Source organism: Lytechinus pictus, chromosome 17, assembly GCF_037042905.1.
Source record: "Lytechinus pictus isolate F3 Inbred chromosome 17, Lp3.0, whole genome shotgun sequence".
NCBI classification, from domain to species: domain Eukaryota; kingdom Metazoa; phylum Echinodermata; class Echinoidea; order Temnopleuroida; family Toxopneustidae; genus Lytechinus; species Lytechinus pictus.
The window spans coordinates 14,553,450-14,566,728 of NC_087261.1; the positions used below are offsets into that span (position 1 = coordinate 14,553,450).

Consider the following 13,279-nt stretch of genomic DNA (forward strand, 5'->3'; position numbering starts at 1 on the left):
TAATTTTTAAATTCAATCATTTATTGCATATAAAATATACATAATATAAATAGACACTTCAATGAAAACACACATAGTATATGATAAATTCCAAGGTGTATTTCTGCGGTGGGCCCAGCCGCCCAGTCATATAAAGAGCTGTGATAGAATGATTAAGCAAACTCAAATTGCAAAAGATCTCAATTTCTCTTAACTACACAAATTTGGATAAATTACAATTTGAGTTTGAGTTGATTCTATCACAATTATTTGTGAAACCGGGGTCCCTCTCTTGACAATATCGCGTATATATATATATATATATAAACAATGTACGGAAGAGTGAAAACACCTTATGAAAATGGTCTTTCACACAGACACTGTATCTTCAGCTTTAAGATTAGAGCACTACTCTGAAAATCATCTTTATATATCATACACTGAGTTTGTACGACGTCAGATCTATTCATACATGTGTAAAGCTGTACATGTAAATGCCGCATAAATTTATCTCTGAGCGCCAGATATAATCTTGTCATGAAAATGAAACAGTAATTTCCAGGAAACAATGACAGAGATACATAGTGTCGAAACCCCGGCAACAATATCTTGGAAAAGGACGGAATGTAAATTATTTCAATTTTGTACGGTTGCAAATATCTTACATCAAATCCACTATACATGAAAAGGCCCAACCTGTAACAGCCGATGTCAATGCTCACATCTCATACACTGAGCTTGTATGATGTCGGAGCTATTTACGCATAAAGCTGAAAATGTCGCATCAATATCTCTGAGCGTCATATAATCTTTTCATGAAAATAAAAAGCGATGCTCCCTAGAAAAAAAAATGACATAGGAGGTATCGACACCCCAGCAACAATGGCGTATTACAGCAGCAACTTCGCAGACACTTTCTAGAACATTGACAGTCTATTGAAAATGCCTGTCAAATCACAATGGAAAGATTAGAAGTTTTTGTCGAAAGTTGGTGGACTGGTACAGCACATCGTCTAAAGATTCGGACCAGATAAAAAATTGCAAAAATGCAGTTTGTCCAGTACGGCACTGCTGTTTTGATTCACCAATTTTTGACAAAGGCTGCTTTGTTCTGAGGGGTTTTTATAGAAAACATCTGCATCGTGATTGCTAAAATTTCCTAATAACTTGGGAAGGACGGAATGTAAATTATTTCAATTTTGCAGCGTTTCAAATATAATACATCAAATCCACTATACATGAAAGCCCAATGCTCGTAACCTGCAACAGCTGATGCCACTCATCCAGTATGACCAGCAGATGTTATGTAATACTACTGGAAATTATATCCATTGCCTTGTGGTATGGTAAATTCATTTCACTTCCTGGCCTGACACTTGCCCAAGGCGAAGTAGGCCAGGGCCTGTTTCATAAAGACTTGTTATAGTAACATATTCACAATTTATATGACAAATCTACTATTAGCCAATCACACTGAATGATTTCAGTAGCTTTTAAACTGTTATTGCAAATTTGTTATAACAGTTTTAATGAAACAGGTTTCCTGATCAAAGAAATTCTCTCTGGTACATCAAGTTTGCTCTCCCCACAAAGAAGTCTCTATTGCATGTATGCTTTTCACAAAGTCTGCGGTCAGCAGATAAATATCCACTCCCCGTGAAAGCTGGACCCTGTCTTACAATGAGTTCCCATTGATCCGATCATCCTCAACTACCGGTACATGGAAATCTGTCAATGCCATAATTTTTTTCTCCTGGAAATTTGTGCAATGTCCTTTGCAAACAAAGAGAAGCACACTGAATTTTCAAGAAAACAATAAATGTATGAATATACATTATAGTTAGAAAATATTTTGAACAAACATGCATAATAGATGTTGACTTTGCTGGCTTTCCTTAGTTGTTGATCGGATCGATGGCAATTCCTTGTAAGACAAGGCCCTGGGCCCCGTCTTACATAGAGCTACGATTGATCCAATCAACCGCAACTATGGATGGCCAGCAATGTCAACATCTATCATGCATGTTTGTTCAAAATATTTTCTAGCTATGATTTATATTCATGCATTCGTTGTTTTCATGAAAATTGACTGTGCTTCTCTTTGTTTACAAAGCACATTGTGTAAATTTCCTGTAGAAGAAATTATGACACTGATGGATTTCCATACAGTTACAATTGATTGGATCAATAGTAACTCTTTGTAAGATGGGGCCCTGGGGCCCGTCTTACAAAGAGTTACGATTTATCCAAGCAATCGTAACTCTATGGAAGTCCATCAGTGTCATAATTTCTTCTACAGGAAATTTGTGAAATGTCCTTTGTAAACAAACAAGAACACACCAAATTGTCAAGAAATCAATGAATTTATGGATATACATTCGTATCTAGAACAAATTTTGAACAAACAGGTATTTTATATGTTGACTTTCCATAGTTGCGACAGGGCCCAGGGCCCCATCTTACAAAGAGTTGCGATTGATCCTATCAATGGCAACTATGGAAAGCCATCAACGTCAAAATTTAAAATTACATATTGGTTCAAAATATTTCCAAGAAATTATGTATATTCATACATTAACTGTTTTCTTGACAATTCAGTCTGCTTCTCTTTGTTTTCAAAGGACATTGTGCAAATGTCCTAAAGAAAAATAATGTCATTGATGGATTTCCATATACATAAGATTGTTCGGATCAATTGTAACTCTTTGTAAGACGGGGCCTAGATGTTTAATGTAGGCGAGGGAGATGTCCATCATCATATTAAAGGTGGTACGTCGGGATCATCTATGAAGTCATCGCTGTTGTTTCTCTCTTCCACTGTCTTTTGTAGCGGCTCCATGGTGGTTGGTTTCGTCACCATCAGATCAACGCGTCTCCCGCTGTTGGGATCGATCTCAAGCTTCTTCCTGCAAGCAATTTGAGAACAATTTATGATCAATTTATGATCAGTTATTATAAGTTTGGGATTGCTGAGTGGAATTTGAGGTTTATGGGTTTAACAGTTATGCATGAGTGAACAGGGTGGCATTTCAACAACAGTTTCATCCGACAAGTTGTCAGATCTGACAATTTTCCTCGATTTTGATTGGCTGAGAAGCACTATTACTATGGCAATAGTCAGATAAAACAGGAGCGTTTCATGAAAGGACTTGTCGGACGTTTAATCCAACAGTTACTATAGGAACAATGCCTCTCAGCTAATCAGAATAGAGGAAAGATGTCAGATCTGTCAACTTGTCGGTCAAAAATGTAGATGAAACATCAACTTGTCGGACATCCGTCAAATCCTTTGATGAAAACTTGTGAGGAATTGGGATGAATTTGACAATTTTTTGCCAGGCAATCATCATCTAAGAATATTATGTCAGTGGGTTTTATATTTTAGTGTGAATATTAAGCTATATTTGTGTATGCATCTATGAACAGGTTTCGAATATGATCTAATTCATGCTCAATGCTATATCATTCCTTTCATACTAGAAACATAAAACTTACTCTACTCTTGATATCTTGCTGTCCTCATTCCTGACAGTACTTGGTTTTGTTGAGGACTTCTTTGGTCGGATATATTCCTTAGCCTGAGAGATAAAAATATGCATTAGATTAGTTTATGAAATCATGTTTCTGAGTAATGCAAAGGGGAGGTTAGAAGTCAGGGTTACTAGCTTGTCTTCTAGCTGACCAGGCTCCCTTTGGGGATGACAACCCTAGCTTGCATCCGTACGGGCTGTAAGGGGGAAACCCTGTTTCAATCCCCGGAGCATGTGGCTTCGGCCCCTGGCTATATTTGGTTTGGGTTGACTGCCCATTCCATCTAATTACCATTGTCACATTATTTAATTATGGTTTATTAAGTGGCAGTCATGGACCTTTTCTCATCATTTTATGATGGCAAAATCAGGCCCAATTAAATAAAAAAAAATTAGGGTGTGAAGTGCACCTACAAAATAGTGCGTAACTTTGGAACTGCAAACATGAACATTACAAAATTAATTTTGCTTCAAAAGTTGCACGATTCGTAACAGAAAAAACAAAACAAAAACAAAACATGAAAACAAGGCAAGAACTTTCACAATACTGATATATCATGAAAATCATTGAAGGGGTCTAAATATGCCCCTCCTTCAAAATTGCATGTCAAACAAAAATTACCCTGAACGTTGAATCAAATGAGAATCAATTATATGACATAAGGAGCCAATATGATCCTCAGACAATCCCTCAACCATGGTCCAATAACATACCTTTGGCATCTTGATGAGTAGGTGACCGGTGGTTTGAGATCTTTTAGCTTCACTAGTATCAGGCATCACCTCTTCAACCAAGGTTAACTGCAAAACCTAAAAAATGATAATAATAAGCAAAGATACGTTCAGTGAAAATAAAACAATTGTTAATTTGAAAATAATAGTAAATTAAATGTAAATTTCAGGGAAATGTCTCATGAAGCATCTTTTCAATGATTTTCACTGACAAACTTCCTCTCAGCCAATCAGATGCCAGGATATCAGTAGCTTATAACAGTTGGCAGTGCCATCCCTAATGGAATAAAATGCTCCACAGATTACACACATCCTGTCCAAGAACATTGTTAATGTTAGCTCCCAAGGATTTTCTTCACAGAAGTATGTTTACAGAAGTACTGAAAGAATGAATTCACATGCTGATCTTTCGACACAAATCCACCCGATACTACCAACGCAGAACCCCTACACAAATTGTGGATTATGTAACATGTTCTGCAACACTTGGACAATGCTCTTGCAAGCGATAGACTAGGTAAGTAAGTAAAACTTGGGGCAAACTTAATTCTATCTTACTGAAAGCTATTTTATATCAATATTCATTTAATACAATTATGCTTATGGGATATTTTGTTAATAATCTTTCAGTAACTTGAAAACTGTAAGTTGTTGCATTGACCCCTCGAGGTACATAGAAGAGTACCGGTTATCTCATTTTGATCTTCAAATTGGCAACAATTTTTTACTACTTTAAAAAAAAAAATGGATATAACATGAATCACAATTGATGATTAAAGACAAATTCTGCCAAATTACATTTTTAAATCAACACTTTGTGGTATTCATCAAGTTTGTACAAAAGGTTATCTTGAGTAAAACGTCTTTTATTCAATAATGACACCGCATACTCCACAGGGAATGGCAACATTTTTGTAAGTACATTATTCTCTTTCTAATCCTATTTAAGAGATATTGGTAGAAATGAAACAATTAATAGGATATTGTGAACACTTGGTCTTACCTTCCCTTTAAGAACTACTTTAACATGCGAAGGTTGAACGTCTACGTCAATGAGTGACGTGTCTAGATGCTTGAAACACGCCACATCTAATTCATAGGTGTTCTCATCTTCATTATCCGTCAGTGTGAAATCAATTCTAAACAAAGAAATCGATGTATGATTTATCAATTAATATAATAGTCACAACATTGATTTTCATTCTCACATTTTTCACAAATTATCTTGGAAAATTAAAAAATCTTCAGATCAGTTTTGATGTTGGAACCACAAAATGGCAAAAGGTTTTTGATCTTTTATCTTCTTCTAGTGTGAGCACTGCTTCCAGGTGTTGAAGATGAATTCACTGGTTGGGTGTGTGTATGTGTGGAACTTTTTCACACACTGATATTTAAGTTATTTGGGATTAAATCCTGAATGATATTCTACCTTGAATCTCAGGCCAAATGATTTATGACACTTGAGTAACCTTGTGTACAAATGGCATACAGTAGCAGCAACTATTTTAAAATCACCTTCCATATTAAATTAAAAAAATTTTTCCCGCTAAACCGTGGGGGGGGGTGGGAGTCTTTCACAAAGATTTTAAGTATAACTTAGAGTCGTACTAAATGCCTGGTTTCATGCAGTATAAAAGACATCAGCGCATTGGTCAGATCACACTAAGAGGACATGCATGACTGCATATTGATCAATAAGATTACTAGGGCTGTTATTGATAACGTCTTTATCGCTAGTCTTGTCAATAATCGCTTGCTATTATGTACTCTCGTTGTCAATAATACCCGTTATTATGTAGGGACACAGTGATTTACAGCGATTTCACAGAATTCACGGAAAACATATTTTTCCTCAAACTGCACAGAACAGCAACAGAAATTACTCCAAAATCTCAACAAAATACGAATCCTTACTAGCCACAAAACACGATCTCACCCCCACTTCGCTATAATCATGACAATCCAAACATCGTGACTGCACTCCACTACATTTCAATCAAATCGAAAACATCACAAGCGCAAGCTCAATTTTAGCAAAGTACCAACTAACGTAAGCGTAGAAGGCAGCACACGGCCATGAGTTGCTGCCCTCTACGTTCAAAGATGTTCAGCATGATATCAAAATGGCGGATAGGTGAAAGGCATTGACTGCTCCGAAAGATGTCGAAAAAGCCCCCAAATTATTGATAAAACTTCATCCAACCCTAAAATAATGCTAATAACGTGAAAGGTGAGGATGTATTTATGCTAAATATGTTTGTTAAAAGATGTTATGTAATCATTAACATCCGATGAACGCGGATTTTAAAGCGTTCTTGGTACAGTGGCAGATACAAATTTTGACCAACACGAGCATGTGACATTGCTATAATGGATAAAAAATGTGTATTCATTATGTTCTTTGGTTGATACTTATCGATATCGGTAAGATATTTTCAACGCAATATCGACAGAGAATTTTCTGACCGACAACAGCCCTAAAGATTACGCTTTGCATATCAAGTACTCCTCGGCATTTAAGTGCGACTCTAAGTCATACTTAAATCTTTGTGAAACATCCCCCAGAATATGCAAACACATATACTATATATCTGCTCAGTCAAATTTGCATACATCAAACAGATTTCTGTGGTCTACAAAATGATTTGACCAAGGCACATTCACCTGTACTTTCAAAGTTATGATAAAATTTCAAACAAATGAATCTTACATGAAGACTTGATGCTGATGACACTGCCAGAAAAAAAAAACACACACACACACATAAAAAAAACAGCACCTATGTCTGATCTTGTTTCTGCTGTGCAGGCAAGACAAAAATGAGAGTAATAGTGACAAACTATAAAAATAATATTGAATTTTTGTTAAAAAAATAATTAAAAATATTGATTTTTTGTTTAAAAAAATAAAAAATATTGAATTTTTGTTTAAAAATCCAACAAGATTTAATATCTTAAAGCATTAATTTGACTCACTTTGCTTGATTGACATTTAGAGGAGTACCATCATCCGTCATAAGTCTTACAACTCTCGGTGGTGGTTTGGGACCTTGCTTCTTACTGTTATAAATACAATCAATAAAATACAAAATCTAATCATTTTTCACCTGAGAGTGCAAGCATTCAGATTAATATAATTGAATTAAAGGAGAATGAAACTCTTGGAGCAAGTTAGCTTTTGTGAAAGCAGAAAAATCAAAGAATAAGATCAACAAAAGTTTGAGTAAAATAGGACTAGCAATAGAAGAGTTATGAGCATTTGAATGTCGAGATCACTAATGCTATGGAGATCCTCCCATTGGCAATGCGACCAAGATCTATGATGTCACAGATGAACAACTCTCCCCTTTTGGACACTGAAAATATACGAAAATATATATGAAGAGACTCATTACATATTTCAATTACTTCAAGAAGCTTATCTGAAGTTTCAATAAATGCAATTTTCAAGTTGACTCCTGTATATAATTCATATTTCATGACTGTCCCCTGTACATGACTGCTTGATATTCTTTTAATCTCCTCTTGTTTATGTTGTTTAACCCCACCCCCTGCTTTGATTTCATAACAGTTCATTCTATTATGTTTGCTGCTCAGGTATTCTTGATTTAGTAACTATTTTAATGTTTAAGATATGTCACGAGTCTATTCTTAACAGTAATATATACAGAAAAATTAATCAATGTTGCCAATTTGAAAAGTAAAAGCAGGTAGATCCTTACAAAATGAATGCTGTGTACCTCTTTGGATTAAAGATATTAAAAAGAAAGTAGTTGTAGAAAACAATTATTTCATGAGTCTTTTAAATCAAGGTAAATTGTCACCATATTATCATATAAAACTTATCTTTGTAAAATCATCATATCTTCACTCAAAACCGATTATTCTGATGATCACCAACACAGAAAGGCATTTGTGGGACAGTGTATAAATATTGCTTTGAAAAATACCAGACATTTGATGAAATTCCATGCTTATTTTCCAGTGACATTTGACACATATTTTTCATTTATACAAACACTTGGTCATTGGATTCTGTTTGAACTTATTTCGAAATCGTTACCACAACTGGTATTTATCTTTAAGCCACCTTTCTTTTTAACAAGTATATTGTTTATCAAAGAGATACAGAATGAAACTGTTTAAAAACACAGTGACCACTCAGTAAAGCAACTTCCTTTTCAAAACGGAATGCTGATAGAATGTTGATAATATTTCATTGAAGTGTCACATTTATAATATTCATCTCATCTACAACAATAAAATATAAAAATCTAACCTTCTTTCCTCTTCCTCTTTCCTCTTCTTCTCCTGTACATGTTCACTTAGGGCTACCCGAGACTCTGGTGTAAAACCAACCTTTTCATTCCAAAACCTGCAAGAACAAGGCGTTTTTGTTAATATTAATTCATAAAGCAAAAGGATAGTGGATAAAAACAAATGGAGTGCCTCTGGCAGTCTCGCCTGCATTTCGCGATTCAATGTAGCAGCAGTGCTGACTTTGAAAATGACTATACAGTAATTAAAAAAAAAAACACCATTCATATAATAATACTACGTTCATTGACCCTAAATGACATTTGACCTTGATCAAGTGACCTACGACTTGTGCAAGATGAGCAATGATACTGGATGACCCGCCGCCGCCGTCAGAAAAGCGGCGCCTATAGTCTCGCTCTGCTATGCAGGGAAGACAAAAACTGGCGCTCGATATAATCTTCTTTTTTTTTAGACAGATTATAATAAGCAAAATGGAGGTACATAAATGATGTTTATGATGAAAGAGGAAGATTGGAAGAGGGTTGGCAATGGAGGTGATGGTGGTGATGGTTATGATGATGATTATGATGATAATGGTGGTGATAATGATGATGATAGTGATGACAATGATGACAGTAATGATGTTGATGATGATCGTGATGATGATAACGGTGGTGATAATGATGATGATAGTGATGACAATGATGACAGTAATGGACAGTAATGATGTTGATGATGATCATGATGATGATAACGGTGGTAATAGTAATGACAATGATGACAGTAATGATGTTGATGATGATGATAATGGTGGTGATAATGATGACAGTGATGACAATGATGACAGTAATGATGTTGATGATGATCGTGATGATGATGACGGTGGTAATAGTAATGACAATGATGACAGTAATGATGTTGATGATGATGATGATGATAATGGTGGTGATAATGATGACAGTGATGACAATGATGACAGTAATGATGTTGATGATGATCATGATGATGATAACGGTGGTAATAATGATGATGATAGTGATGACAATGATGACAGTAATGATGTTGATGATGATCGTGATGATGATGATGATGACAGTGATGACAATGATGACAGTAATGATGTTGATGATGATCATGATGATGATAACGGTGGTAATAGTAATGATAATGATGACAGTAATGATGTTGATGATGATGATAATGGTGGTGATAATGATGACAGTGATGACAATGATGACAGTAATGATGTTGATGATGATCATGATGATGATGACGGTGGTAATAGTAATGACAATGATGACAGTAATGATGTTGATGATGATGATGATGATAATGGTGGTGATAATGATGACAGTGATGACAATGATGACAGTAATGATGTTGATGATGATCATGATGATGATGACGGTGGTAATAGTAATGACAATGATGACAGTAATGATGTTGATGATGATGATGATGATAATGGTGGTGATAATGATGACAGTGATGACAATGATGACAGTAATGATGTTGATGATGATCATGATGATGATAACGGTGGTAATAGAAATGACAATGATGACAGTAATGATGTTGATGATGATGATAATGGTGGTGATAATGATGATGATAGTGATGACGATGATGACAGTAATGTTGATGATGATCATGATGATGATCACGGTGGTGATAATGATGATGATAGTGATGACAATGATGACAGTAACGATGTTGATGATGATAATGGTGGTGATAATGATGATGACAGTGATGACGATGACAGTAATGATGTTGATGATGATCATGATGATGATCACGGTGGTAATAATAGATTCTGGATGGTGCTGCATACAGGAGAGAAAACTTACTTTTCTTCTTCATCCTCCTCCTCCTCATCATCTTTGGTCTTTGTGTTTTCTTGGTGTGAGTCACTATAGATGAGACAGAATCAAAGAAAGTCAAAGAGGAGAGAATGAAAATTTTAAATAAAAATCAAAGGCCCCTTTTCAGCACAACTGCCAATTGTGGTAATGATCTAAAACTGATTTTGAAGAAATCTAACAATATGACCATGATAAGTCTTTTGATGTATAAAGGAAACAAAATATGCCAAATTATTCTGTTAGAAAATGTGAAATTGCTAAGAGATAACAAAATAAGAATTGCATTCCAGCCAGGTGACAGGTCTTTTTTCTTGCTACTTCTTTTTCTTCTATTACCTATGACCACAACTACTTCCCTACGTAACCCTTAACTTGGAATAGGCCTGGCAGAAGCTGTATCATGATGATACGTATTTATATTTTGCAGCAATCATTTTAATACATAGTACATAGAGCCTGTTGCAGAAAGAGTTGTGTTTGAACACAAATTAAAATAATATAAATGACAAGTCCAAAATACATATTTCCAGTAATGAAACACAAAGATTATCCATTGATGTTATGCTTGATTTCTACAATTGACTGTACATTGTAGTCAATGTAATCAATCATAAAATAATGATCTACGATGATTGCCATTAAAGCTTTGTGTTACAGGCCCCTGATTAAAAGTTAGAAATCAAGTACCGTTTGATTTCTGGGCCCCGTCTTACAAAGAGTTACGATTGATCCAATCAATCGTAACTCTATGGAAATCCATCAGTGTCATAATTTTTTCTACAGGAAATTTGCAAAATGTCCTTGGTAAACAAAGGAGAACACACCAAATTGTCAAGAAATCAATGAATTTATGGATATACATTCATATGTAGAGGAAAATTTTGAGCAAACATGCATTTTATATGTTGACTTTGCTGGCTTTCCATAGTTGCGATTGATCGGATCAATCGCAACTCTTTGTAAGACGTAGCCCAGGTGTTGCGTTTGATTGCGAATGTTTCTGCAAGAGAATCCCTAACAGCAGAAATATGTTGCCAATTTTGAGAGTGAAGTCCTATCAATTTGAGCCAATTCAGCCACTTACCCTTCGTTGATATCAGTATACCATCGTTTATCAAACCCTTTCTCTTTCTTCTTCTCCTTCTTGTGATCCTCCGCTTGAGCTTTCTCTCTCTCCTGGTGATAAACATAATTTATAATCACAGATTCTCAGACATGTCAAATACTACATAATAATGATAATAATAATCCGCTTTTATATAGCGCTTAATTCATCTGAACGACGTGTCTAAGCCCTTTACAGATATACTATTATCCTGGTCATCAGATCACATCCTCCACTACCTGGGGAGTATTCCAGTCAGTCGCCGGTGAGGCGCACACAGTATACTGGACAAGCTACAATGACTTTCACATCCTACCGGGTACCCATTTAGCACCTGGGTCGAGAGTGGCAAAGTGTTGATTAACGCCTTACCAAAGGACGCCAGACCGTGGTGGGATTTGTACACACGACCCTCTGTTTACAAGGCAAGAGTCTAACACCACATCTCTTCCACTACATGGGCTAAACCCATTTGGTCTACAATCAATATGGTCTCCCAGGTAATTAACGTTGCCAATCTTGATAAAGATAAATCAATTGTGAATTTTGAAACTTAAATAAATTTCTAAATTTTGTAATTGATCTTATTGTTTTGTTTGAAAACTGCTACAATGGATATCTTGCAAGGCTTTCAGTGTCATTTAAGTGTTATGAATTTGACATGAAATTTCCATTATAGGTCCAATTTACAATAAAAACAAAAAAAGGTGGATATTTTGCAATATCCTTTCATTTTCATGTTCCCTTTTTGTCTAGTATACTTTAATAGCATGCAAGTAACTTAGTGCAACTATACATATTTTCAACACAATCATGGTGATCAATGATGCATGGACTCAAGAAAATCATCTAGTTTATATTTTAACATTCTTTTGGGAGACAAACTTTCGTCAATAATTCTACATATTTTTCTGGAAAAGATATGAAAGTTGGGTAGGTTTTGTTTTGTAATTTGCTAATAAATCTAGCGATAGAAATAAAACATACTTACTCGTGTCAGCTGATAGGATTTCTGTTGTTCAATTATTTTTGGTCTGATAACATCAAGATCTTGTTTAGCTGCTATTCGCTCTGATTTCTCTATTTCTTTCCCATCTAATCTCTGCAAAGAGGACAGATTACAGCTATTTTTTTTTCAAATTGAAATAATACAATTTCCATTATATTACAAATAGGTTAGAGCAATGAGGAAATTACCAAAATAATGTAGTGATATCAGATCATACACATAGTATAGAACTTTCCTTGCAGATCTAAATCAGCTTTCCTATTTTGATGGAAAACATTCAACTTCATCAGGCGGTGGAATAAGTCTGCGGATGGTTTTGGAGACATCTATATGGGCATACTTACTTTACCGCATGGTGAAGATGGACGTTCTTCTGTTGAAATATAGTGGAATATTTTCAGTTAGTTCAGAGTTTTATTCATAACTTTTTATCTGTTTGAACTTGGACAAAATGAATGATAATCTTTAGCACTTTTACAAGAAATTTTGTGTATTTTTGTGTGTATATACAGCTGTTTAGATTGGTCATACTGCAAAGGACTGTCCAAACCTATACCACAAGCTTTTTCATTTTGTCTCATAAGTGATAATAAAGAATTACCTGCAATTGTTGTAGGGTGCCTATTACATACTCCCTATAGCCTTCAAATTCTGTGCATGGATTACCTGTTAAAAATCTAATGAAATAAACACAATATTAAAAGTAAGTTCGTTCCCATTAATTCAAAATGATGTAACTTAATACTAACAAAAAGTTTAGAAGTAATGATGCTGATATGAAATGAAATATTGATATATGC

At 35.0% G+C, this 13,279-nt stretch overlaps 1 protein-coding gene across 4 annotated transcripts in view; it reads right to left on the reverse strand.

Moving 5' to 3' along the window:
• Positions 1-13,279, reverse strand: part of LOC129280249 (dynein axonemal assembly factor 11-like) — a 25,487-nt gene continuing 12,208 nt past the window's right edge. For all 4 annotated transcript variants that reach the window (XM_064112395.1, XM_064112394.1, XM_064112396.1 and 1 more), the window contains exons 7-16: positions 13,081-13,156; positions 12,462-12,572; positions 11,450-11,541; positions 10,351-10,413; positions 8,520-8,615; positions 7,217-7,300; positions 5,245-5,380; positions 4,224-4,319; positions 3,475-3,557; positions 1-2,885 (exon numbers count right to left, since the gene is read on the reverse strand). In XM_064112395.1, the coding sequence (XP_063968465.1) occupies positions 2,735-2,885; positions 3,475-3,557; positions 4,224-4,319; positions 5,245-5,380; positions 7,217-7,300; positions 8,520-8,615; positions 10,351-10,413; positions 11,450-11,541; positions 12,462-12,572; positions 13,081-13,156 (988 nt within the window). In that variant the 3' untranslated portion in view covers positions 1-2,734. The remainder of the gene's footprint in view (positions 2,886-3,474; positions 3,558-4,223; positions 4,320-5,244; positions 5,381-7,216; positions 7,301-8,519; positions 8,616-10,350; positions 10,414-11,449; positions 11,542-12,461; positions 12,573-13,080; positions 13,157-13,279) is intronic.